This window comes from Ascaphus truei, chromosome 9 (assembly GCF_040206685.1).
Source record: "Ascaphus truei isolate aAscTru1 chromosome 9, aAscTru1.hap1, whole genome shotgun sequence".
NCBI classification, from domain to species: domain Eukaryota; kingdom Metazoa; phylum Chordata; class Amphibia; order Anura; family Ascaphidae; genus Ascaphus; species Ascaphus truei.
The window spans coordinates 6,117,941-6,130,017 of NC_134491.1; the positions used below are offsets into that span (position 1 = coordinate 6,117,941).

At 44.6% G+C, this 12,077-nt stretch overlaps 1 protein-coding gene across 5 annotated transcripts in view; it reads right to left on the bottom strand.

Moving 5' to 3' along the window:
* FMN1 (formin 1) overlaps positions 1-12,077 on the bottom strand; it is a 194,920-nt gene that overhangs the window by 40,597 nt on the left and 142,246 nt on the right. For all 5 annotated transcript variants that reach the window (XM_075613256.1, XM_075613255.1, XM_075613253.1 and 2 more), the window contains 4 exons: positions 8,719-8,848; positions 6,631-6,777; positions 5,073-5,132; positions 4,530-4,650 (listed from right to left, as the gene is read on the bottom strand). In XM_075613256.1, coding sequence (XP_075469371.1) covers positions 4,530-4,650; positions 5,073-5,132; positions 6,631-6,777; positions 8,719-8,848 — 458 coding nt within the window. The remainder of the gene's footprint in view (positions 1-4,529; positions 4,651-5,072; positions 5,133-6,630; positions 6,778-8,718; positions 8,849-12,077) is intronic.

The following is a 12,077-nucleotide window of genomic DNA, read 5'->3' on the forward strand; positions in this document are numbered from 1 at the left end:
CTGCGTATAACCGCTCCCTATAACTCCTCCTCTTGCTGCGTATAACCGCTCCCTATAACTCCTCCACTTGCTCTGTATAACCGCTCCCTATAACTCCTCCTCTTGCTGTGTATAACCGCTCCCTATAACTCCTCCTCTTGCTCTGTATAACCGCTCCCTATAACTCCTTCTCTTGCTCTGATTAACCGCTCCCTATAACTCCTCCTCTTGCTCCGTATAACCGCTCCCTATAACTCCTCCTCTTGCTCTGTATAACCGCTTCCTATAACTCCTCCTCTTGCTCCGTATAACCGCTCCCTATAACTCCTCCTCTTGCTCCGTATAACCGCTCCCTATAACTCCTCCTCTTGCTCTGTATAACCGCTCCCTATAACTCCTCCTCTTGCTCTGTATAACCGCTCCCTATAACTCCTCCTCTTGCTCTGTATAACCGCTCCCTATAACTCCTTCTCTTGCTCCGTATAACCGCTCCCTATAACTCCTCCTCTTGCTCTGTATAACCGCTCCCTATAACTCCTTCTCTTGCTCCGTATAACCGCTCCCTATAACTTCTTCTCTTGCTCTGTATAACCGCTCCCTATAACTCCTCCTCTTGCTCTGTATAACCACTCCCTATAACTCCTTCTCATGCTCTGTATAACCGCTCCCTATAACTCCTCCTCTTGCTGCGTATAACCGCTCCCTATAACTCCTCCTCTTGCTGCGTATAACCGCTCCCTATAACTCCTCCACTTGCTCTGTATAACCGCTCCCTATAACTCCTCCTCTTGCTGTGTATAACCGCTCCCTATAACTCCTCCTCTTGCTCTGTATAACCGCTCCCTATAACTCCTTCTCTTGCTCTGATTAACCGCTCCCTATAACTCCTCCTCTTGCTCCGTATAACCGCTCCCTATAACTCCTCCTCTTGCTCTGTATAACCGCTTCCTATAACTCCTCCTCTTGCTCCGTATAACCGCTCCCTATAACTCCTCCTCTTGCTCCGTATAACCGCTCCCTATAACTCATCCTCTTGCTCTGTATAACCGCTTCCTATAACTCCTCCTCTTGCTCCGTATAACCGCTCCCTATAACTCCTCCTCTTGCTCCGTATAACCGCTCCCTATAACTCCTCCTCTTGCTCTGTATAACCGCTCCCTATATCTCCTTCTCTTGCTCTGTATAACCGCTCCCTATAGCTCCTCCTCTTGCTCTGTATAACCGCTCCCTATAGCTCCTCCTCTTGCTGCGTATAATCGCTCCCTATAGCTCCTCCTCTTGCTGTGTATAACCGCTCCCTATAACTCCTCCTCTTGCTGTGTATAACCGCTCCCTATAACTCCTCCTCTTGCTCTGTATAACCGCTCCCTATAACTCCTTCTCTTGCTCTGATTAACCGCTCCCTATAACTCCTCCTCTTGCTCCGTATAACCGCTCCCTATAACTCCTCCTCTTGCTCTGTATAACCGCTCCCTATAACTCCTCCTCTTGCTCTGTATAACCGCTCCCTATATCTTCTCCTCTTGCTCTGTATAACCGCTCCCTATATCTTCTCCTCTTGCTCTGTATAACCGCTCCCTATAACTCCTCCTCTTGCTCTGTATAATCGCTCCCTATAACTCCTCCTCTTGCTCTGTATAACCGCTCCCTATAACTCCTCCTCTTGCTCTGTATAACCGCTCCCTATAACTCCTCCTCTTGCTCTGTATAACCGCTCCCTATAACTCCTCCTCTTGCTCTGTATAACCGCTCCCTATAACTCCTTCTCTTGCTCTGATTAACCGCTCCCTATAACTCCTTCTCTTGCTCCGTATAACCGCTCCCTATAACTCCTCCTCTTGCTCTGTATAACCGCTCCCTATAACTCCTTCTCTTGCTCCGTATAACCGCTCCCTATAACTTCTTCTCTTGCTCTGTATAACCGCTCCCTATAACTCCTCCTCTTGCTCTGTATAACCACTCCCTATAACTCCTTCTCATGCTCTGTATAACCGCTCCCTATAACTCCTCCTCTTGCTGCGTATAACCGCTCCCTATAACTCCTCCTCTTGCTGCGTATAACCGCTCCCTATAACTCCTCCACTTGCTCTGTATAACCGCTCCCTATAACTCCTCCTCTTGCTGTGTATAACCGCTCCCTATAACTCCTCCTCTTGCTCTGTATAACCGCTCCCTATAACTCCTTCTCTTGCTCTGATTAACCGCTCCCTATAACTCCTCCTCTTGCTCCGTATAACCGCTCCCTATAACTCCTCCTCTTGCTCTGTATAACCGCTTCCTATAACTCCTCCTCTTGCTCCGTATAACCGCTCCCTATAACTCCTCCTCTTGCTCCGTATAACCGCTCCCTATAACTCCTCCTCTTGCTCTGTATAACCGCTCCCTATATCTCCTTCTCTTGCTCCGTATAACCGCTCCCTATAACTCCTCCTCTTGCTGTGTATAACCGCTCCCTATAACTCCTCCTCTTGCTCTGTATAACCGCTCCCTATAACTCCTTCTCTTGCTCTGATTAACCGCTCCCTATAACTCCTCCTCTTGCTCCGTATAACCGCTCCCTATAACTCCTCCTCTTGCTCTGTATAACCGCTCCCTATAACTCCTCCTCTTGCTCTGTATAACCGCTCCCTATATCTTCTCCTCTTGCTCTGTATAACCGCTCCCTATATCTTCTCCTCTTGCTCTGTATAACCGCTCCCTATAACTCCTCCTCTTGCTCTGTATAATCGCTCCCTATAACTCCTCCTCTTGCTCTGTATAACCGCTCCCTATAACTCCTCCTCTTGCTCTGTATAACCGCTCCCTATAACTCCTCCTCTTGCTGTGTATAACCGCTCCCTATATCTTCTCCTCTTGCTCTGTATAACCGCTCCCTATAACTCCTCCTCTTGCTGTGTATAACCGCTCCCTATAACTCCTCCTCTTGCTCCCTATAACTCCTCCTCTTGCTCTGTATAACCGCTCCCTATAACTCCTCCTCTTGCTCTGTATAACCGCTCCCTATAACTCCTTCTCTTGCTCCGTATAACCGCTCCCTATATCTTCTCCTCTTGCTCTGTATAACCGCTCCCTATATCTTCTCCTCTTGCTCTGTATAACCGCTCCCTATAACTCCTCCTCTTGCTGCGTATAACCGCTCCCTATAACTCCTCCTCTTGCTCTGTATAACCGCTCCCTATAACTCCTCCTCTTGCTCTGTATAACCGCTCCCTGTAACTCCTCCTCTTGCTCCGTATAACCACTCCCTATAACTCCTCCTCTTGCTCTGTATAACCGCTCCCTATAACTCCTCCTCTTGCTCTGTATAACCCCTCCCTATAACTCCTCCTCTTGCTCCGTATAACCGCTCCCTATAACTCCTCCTCTTGCTCTGTATAACCCCTCCCTATAACACCTCCTCTTGCTCTGTATAACCGCTCCCTATAACCCCTCCTCTTACTCCGTATAACCCCTCCCTATAACACCTCCTCTTGCTCCGTATAACCGCTCCCTGTAACTCCTCCTCTTGCTCTGTATAACCGCTCCCTTGCTTGCTGAGTGGATTATCCTCAGGTAAATGAGGCTCTTGGGTGTCCTGTGACATAACATCGCTCAGTAAATATGGGTGATTATCCTTCCAAATGTGGGAGACATTTTTTTTTAAGGGGGACACTAAGAAAGACTCCCAATGTGATTCTGAAACCTACTCCTGAATGCAAAGAACGAATCTTTAATTAAAAGCCTCGCTCCTTTTATGCTACTCTTTGAACAAGAAAAAAAGAAAGAAAATCAGACAAATTCTCCATAAAACTGTTCCTGTTCCAGCCTTTCATGTCCCAGACCTCTAACAACCCTGCTAAGCATGAACAGCTATTTAAAACGTTTCTTTTATGTTCCAGTGTTAAAAAGTATCCTTACCCAAATCTCCCACCCGCCCGGTCTAATCTTGGCCACTCGCTTCCCCAAACGTTATTACTAATTCAAATTCTTTCTCGGAGCTGTTAAATTGTTGTTGCACAAGCGTCTGCAAAAGTATTTATGTTATTAAACCAAGAAATGTCTATATCGTGGAACACATGGCCCTGCAGATGACAGGGAGGAATTCTTGCATGTTTAAAGTCCATTTCCCACAGATTTGGTGTATGTGGGTATTAAGCGCAAGTTCAGTTTTATTATTGTTATGCACATCATATATTAACACGTATCTGCGCTGTTTACTTTATCGTATCTTTTCTTATTGTGCAGAAAGGAAAACCCCATTTTTCTCGCCCTGATTTTGGACGCTGAGCCGATTCCCAGAGTGAATTAAAATCTGCTATTAACCCGTTTGCTGCGAGCAGAGAATGTAACACATTAATGTCCAATAAGCAGGTCGCTGCTCCCTGGGGCAGTAAAGAGATGGATTCAGATAATGAGATTCTTGTTCAAGGAATCTAGAGGCATACAGCAGCATACAACCATACAGAGTATGACTACTTACTTCCAGACCTACACACTATCTTATCTTGAAGGCACGCACTCCTCAAAACCTATTATTGGAACACCCCAATCATTACAGCTGCTAGCTTTACCTTCAAGGTCTTTTCGGAGTTTTCTCAAGTCCTTCTCAAGGTCCTCAAACTTCACCTGTGAGGCCAGGAAGAAATCCTGGGTCTCCGGGAGTGGGTAGATGCTCTTCTCTGTCCCAGATTCCTAGAACATCAACATCATAAACACAAGCAGACACTCTTCAAAAGACTGTTCAGCCCAGGACTATCCTGTGTTGAGGGGCCCACGTTGGGTGTCCATCCCCCTGACCCAAACCCAGTCAGAGATTCAAAGACGGAGGGGGTGACATGGGACAAAGGATGCCGGCCGCCTGCTTCACTGTAAGTCTTACATCTTAGCGCTGCTTTGTAAACTTAGCCTTGGGGTCATCCTTGGGGAGATCATTGGGAGGTGGGTATTTTTATTTCAATAATATGACCGTCTGATTTTAGACATTCCTTGAAACATTGTGCTCTGAGGGAGGGGTGAATGTATCGCTGATTATGTATTTGCCAGTGCGGTACATATTGGGGTTATACCCGGATACACATGAAGTTAAAGCACCTGTACTGGATCACGGATCTCACCTGGTCAAAGTATCGGAGATAATACTTCACAACGTAATCCATGAGGCTGACACAGTGTTCCTAGGAATGAGAGAAGAGGAGTTATTTACACTCTACTGTCCGTAGCTCTTTAAATCCTGGAGATTGCTACTGTGTGGTATAAATTAACCAATGCACTGCTGGTCCCTCTGGCAGCAAGGGGGTTAAAGTATATTGTTCGGATCATAGTTGTACGCACAACTTTTTACGACACTTCTAATGTAACCATGTAGCCACCCCTGGGGTGGATATTCTGCAGGGTTTTCTGCATGCAAAGGGGGCAGGTAAGGGGACTTGGAATATTAGGAGATTTTACTATCATACTGGAACTGCTATAAACTGCATTTTCTACAGGTGTGGCACCTTTCCTTGGACTAGCATACGTTTTGTATAGCTCTGCAGGTGTGGCACCTTTCCTTGGACTAGCATACGTTTTGTATAGCTCTGCAGGTGTGGCACCTTTCCTTGGACTAGCATACGTTTTGTATAGCTCTGCAGGTGTGGCACCTTTCCTTGGACTAGCATACGTTTTGTATAGCTCTGCAGGTGTGGCACCTTTCCTTGGACTAGCATACGTTTTGTATAGCTCTGCAGGTGTGGCACCTTTCCTTGGACTAGCATACGTTTTGTATAGCTCTGCAGGTGTGGCACCTTTCCTTGGACTAGCATACGTTTTGTATAGCTCTGCAGGTGTGGCACCTTTCCTTGGACTAGCATACGTTTTATATAGCTCTGCAGGTGTGGCACCTTTCCTTGGACTAGCATACGTTTTATATAGCTCTGCAGGTGTGGCACCTTTCCTTGAACTAGCATACGTTTTGTATAGCTCTGCAGGTGTGGCACCTTTCCTTGGACTAGCATACGTTTTGTATAGCTCTGCAGGTTTGGCACCTTTCCCTGGACTAGCATACGTTTTGTATAGCTCTGCAGGTTTGGCACCTTTCCCTGGACTAGCATACGTTTTGTATAGCTCTGCAGGTTTGGCACCTTTCCTTGGACTAGCATACGTTTTGTATAGCTCTGCAGGTGTGGCACCTTTCCCTGGACTAGCATACGTTTTGTATAGCTCTGCAGACACTTTGCAGAGGACAAAACCCATGGAAATGGGAAACATAAGAATTAAAATGATATGGTTTTATCTTATCCGTGCTTATAGTGCCGGCGATGCGATGTCGCCCGAAAAAAAAATGCATTGCTACCGCCGTGTGCGCTTATAGGGCGCGCGACGGAGCGAAACCTGGTAGCCGGCAAAATTTGATTTTTCAAGGGCTGTCGCGTCACGTGACGGCCTTGAACCAATCAAAATGCCGGATACACGCAACGCTGCCGCCTGGCGAAATATAACTTTCGCCGGTGCAACGGCGACGTCACCCGTCGTGTCGCCATCCACGGCACTATAGGCACGGCCTTACTCTCTCAGAGATGATGAGGGATCCCACACACTGACCTCAGTCTCACTTACATGGACATTGTTACAATGTAATCGTTGCTAATTCAATGCCACATGCTAGGCCTGGTTCAGTTTGGTTCCAGTGCTCACCGTGCTCTTAACGTCCTTCAGCTTGGGCAGGATTTCCAGCCCGAATCCATCCGCCTGCCCCCGCGTCCGGTTTCCACCATTCATGTAGTTTCCAAAAGCAAGGATCAGGCCCATGATATCCTTCACACTGTCCATCTCCAGCAGGCCCTGCAGGGGGTGGGGGGGGGGGAGGTGAGAGCACAAAGCAATATAACTATATGCAACACATCTGTCAGAGGCGGGGTTAATAACACTCATGGTTAATTAGGACAAGAAGAGTTAAGAGCTATTGACAGCAGCTTTAAGTGAGAATTTCCAATGTGATTAACCAATCAGATTGCTCCAAGCTGCAACACTTCCCCTACTAAAAGTGTTTAATGGAACATTTAGAAATGGAACACTCTGATTGGCTGTTGCCTTGGATACATGAACCTCCCAGCTTTGATGTCAAGACAGTTACATAGTTACATAGTTACATAGTAGATGAGGTTGAAATAAGACATATGTCCATCAGGTTCAACCTATGCTAAATTTAGACAGATACTTTATCCTATATTTCTATTTACAGTATTTTGATCCAGACGAAGGCAAACAAAAAACCCCAGTGACACATTATACGATGATATCTCGTAAGGGGAAAAATAAATTCCATCCTGGCTCCAAATATTGGCAATCAGATTAATCCCTGGATCAGCATCCTTCCCATGTATACTTATTTGGTATATCCCTGTACACCTTTCCTTGCTAAAAAGATGTCCAACCTTTTTTTTAACAAATCTATTGTACCTGCCATCACAGTCTCCATGGGTAATGAATTCCACATTTTAACTGCCCTTACTGTAAAGAACCCTTTCCTTTGTTGCTGGTGAAATCACATTTTCTCCAACCAAAGGGATGACTCTTAATATATAGTTTTTATTTAGCTTCTTTTTTTTTAATGTGGCTAATAGGTCAGTAGCCATAATTATATGGAGGGGGCTTAGGTGTTATTGAGAGGAGGGTAGTAGAGGTGGGTGTTTTGAATAGATGCCTTGGGTTCGAGGGTAACCAACTGTATGCTTTACTAGCCTTTATGGCATGCAATGGGTGGACACTTAGGATAAGGTGGGGTGTTAAGGCGAGTATAAGCTCTCCTGGTCAGGGTTTTCCTTTCCCATTGTCTGATTTAGTTTGTTACACTTATTGTATTATAATTCCTTGTACTGTATTGTCTGTGGGCACTATATAATTAAAGACAAACATTATTAACACTTTAGTTTCCATGCGATACATGACAAAATACATCATGACCACCATGGATGCCAATGAGTTATTAATTCATGCTAATTTAAATATGTCAAATATATTTCAAAAGATTTAAAATGATCATATTTCCCAGACATCTTAGGTGTGTTAAAGCAGCAGTTCAAGCAATATCCTACATGTATTTTACTTATTTTTTAATAAATCAGTTATGTATTATGAGAAAATGTTTTAAAGATATTTTTTATGTTTCTAATGTAGGAAGCATTTCCAAAGTGACAGCCCGTTCCCCTTCTGATAGGCTCTGGCTCTTGAGCCCCGCCCTCTCTCTAGCAGTGCACCAATTGTATCTATTAACTGCCCAGTCAATCATATTCCAGGACTACATTGCCCACAATGCTGTGCAAGAACTGAATTAAATAACCCGGAGCAAACGATCGATTAACGGAGAACAGATCGATCTGTAGCTTAGCTAATCACTTGTCAGTATGCAGATTGTATTGATGCACATATTGAATGGGGAAAATATATATATATTTTAAAATGGCAGCTTGAACTGCAGCGTTAACAGATATCTCACCTCTAAAGCAAAATGCTTACTTTGACTACACCTGAGGGAGGCGAGAGTTGTGCGATCTTTTCTGGGCTATCTGTACAAAATGTGCAGATCGTAGGAAACAAAAAAGCCTCGTTTGGACATGTGCCAAGTGCTTGATGAATACGGCGAGCTGATTATATGCACTTATCAGACTTTAATAAAGAGGTGCGTCCGTGTGTTAGTGCATTTTGTAGCTGGCAGCATTGATGGGATATGGTTACTTTGTTGCACTGCACTCATTGTTTTCATGTAGCACTGAACATACTCACAGCACAAGCATGGATAACCATGTCCACCTTCCTGCGCACAGAGATTATTCCCTCTGCAAAGACGGATTGGAAGATGATGCACTGGGAGCGCTCGGAAAAGTTTGGGATCTGAGACAACTCGTACAGGAACCTGGTAACGAGACGGAATAACACTACAATTACACACCGTCACTCCTCCCCATATGGGAACATTGTAAGCTGTGTGGCACAGGGGCTCCACTCAGCTCATATTTATACATTCAACAGTTTCAGCGACTTTGTACATGAGGTGTAATACCGTGATCCGCTCTCTGTGGGGAATTCACTGAGTCACAGATTATACATACACATAATATTCCCAACAGGAACACTACTAGCAACCATGGATGTAGAATCACTTTACACAAACATCCCCCACAAAGATGGGATTTCAGCCTGCAGATACTTTCTGGGACCGCAGGAGCCACTCACAGAGACAGTGACTAAATGTATCAAATTCATTCTGACCCATAACTACTTCATATTTGGAAATGACACATACCTCCAGAAAACCGGGACCGCTATGGGCACTCGGATGGTGCCACAGTTTGCCAATCTCTTCTGCGTAAAACTGGAAACCCCTTACATACCTTCGGTACAACGATGACATCCTCATGATTTGGACCTCTGGTAGACAGGGCCTCATACAGTTCCATGAGAACTTCAATACGTTCCACTTGACCATCAACCTCAAACTCACCCATTCCCCGGACGAAGTATATTTCCTAGACACCACCATTACTATAAAGAACAACCAACTACATACGTCTGTATACCGCAAACCTACAGACAGAGCCAACTATTTGAGGGACAACAGCTTCCAACCCATACACACTAAGCATGCAACCATCTACAGTCAAGCAATACAACCGGATATGCTCCGACACAGCAGACACACCAGACAGAGGCCAGCGGATTACAGCCTTGAAATCTGATTTCATAAACCGTGGATATAACCACAGAATTGTAGACTAGCAAATCCACAAAGCCACCAGAATACCAAGAAGTGATCTCCTTGAATACAGACAGAAGGAGACAAGCGACAGGGTACCTTTGGTGGTCACATATAACCCACACCTAGAAGCCCTACGCAAGATCGCCAGGGAACTACAACCCATTCTCCAGGAAGATACAAGACTGCAACAGGTCTTCCCTGAAACACCTTTATTATATCATACAGACAACCTCATAATCAAGAAAATGATGGTGAGGAGTGAAGTATTCAACAGTACAACTGAATGCGAGACAAGACCATGCCAGGACGCAAGATGCAAAACCTGCGCAATGCTCCACACAGCGAGCACAATACAATACAAATACCACACAGGAATCTGGAGTACAAAATCAAAGGAAGGTTCACCTGTTCCTCCAGCAATGTCGTGTACCTCATCATGTGCATGAAATGCCCAGGGGGCTGCTACTGCATAGGTGAGACAGGACAGGGGCTAAACAAGAGAATGAATCTGCATTGCCACAGCATCACACGCGGAACAAGAGACAGTCCTGTCGGCGAACATTTCCTGATTCTGGCCATAAGATGAACAAACTGAAGGTGGCCATACTCAAAGGTAATCTTAGAACACCGAAAGAGAGATGGTTACATGAATACAAATGTATGCAACTGTTCGGGAAACTTAGCGGTGCAGCTTCATGAGTCACTAGCCTGACACAAGGGAACTCTCTTCCCATGAGTGCTAAATGCCATGTGTATACATACTGCGCTATATGATTGCACACACAGCTGTCTCTTACACATACATATGTACAATGTAATTCTATATATACACACATTAATAGTAATGCAACACCCTCTTACATTTCTACACCTACCCACACCATTGGTATACACTCCCATACACACCTTTTGTAAAGAGCTGTATACACAGTAGGCGCTTTATAAATTTATACACACACACACACATTCATTGTGCCTCATAATGCATTTGTTTATACACTAGATCCAATTTATTCATGTATGGGCCATGTTCCTGTGTCTTTATGCTTAACATCTGTATGTATCATATTTTACATTCTGTATTATACATTAACTCAACCCTTTGTGTGGGGTTTAATGGAAGTTTTACATCATGCTCTGTGTCAGCGGTGCACAAATTGGGGGGGGCTGAGAGATTATCCCCTCTCGTCTGTGGCTTAGAGATGATGCTACCACATCATGTCCCGTAAGTGGGGGTTTCAGCCGCAGCAGCATATCTCTCAGTGGGACTTGTCTCATATTTTTATTATCCTTTATGCTCATTACTTTGTGTTGTTTTATTAAATGTTTCATTGTTATCAGTCACCTGTTGTTTATCTCAGCATCTTGTCTTAATGTTATAGTTTGTCTTGATTCAATCTCACAGTATTACGCTATGTATTTTGTTTGTTTTTATTTCATGTACAAAATGTCATCGATTGGAGTATGTCCTGATATGTAAAACCATAGAATTCAAAGAGAGAGTACTTTCTTTTTCACACCACTGTACCTGGTGTGTACGCTCCTTCATCAAGCCCCCGGACGAAGCTAAGGGCGAAACATACGTCAGGGCTTTCCTCCTGTGTGTATTCCCTGTGCTCCTCTTCACGAACTGCTGTTGGGTGAAAGCTCCTGTGTTTTGGACTTACCGAAGGATTTCTCACACTTGCGGTCCTGTTAGCAATCCTGTCAGCAGCTCCATTTGCGGTTTCACGTCTCCCTGCATATACCGGAGGCCAAGTACCTGGCATTTATGTCCACGATCAGTGTCATCATTGGCACCTTATCTACTCTAGTAGTGCTGTTATTCTAGTACACTTATCTTGGACTAATACATTGGGACTGCTATTAATTACTCCAAGCTGTGTGTATTGATGTATATTTGCCTATCTGGGACCTTGGTCCTTTATTACATACTCTACAGAGCTTGTATTATCTGGTTCTTTATTCCCTTGGTATGTGCCTGTCCGTTTAGGTTCACTACATTGTAGTCTGTTCTATTAAGTGTTATTCACATACTGTAGACCGGCCGGGCGCATTGGTTAAAGGCAGCTTACATGCCTTTTTACCATCATCGTCTTAGTGTCAGCTACTCTAATTAGTTAACCCAGCAGTTGCTTTCTCTCCACTTCAGGGCAATTGCCTTTCTATAGTGTTACTGTGTTGGTACAGGGACTGTTTTAGTATTATTGTATGTGATGTGTTTAATAAATGTATATATTTTTTGGTTCACTTGAGTGCTATTTGTGGGATACTTTTCTTTTTCTCTCTCCCTGTTGACATTGCTTTACTGATCTCAGTACCTAGTACCAAACGTGTGGTGCTTGGGCCAATATTTACTCGCCCGGGGTTTAAATCAACTGTGTAT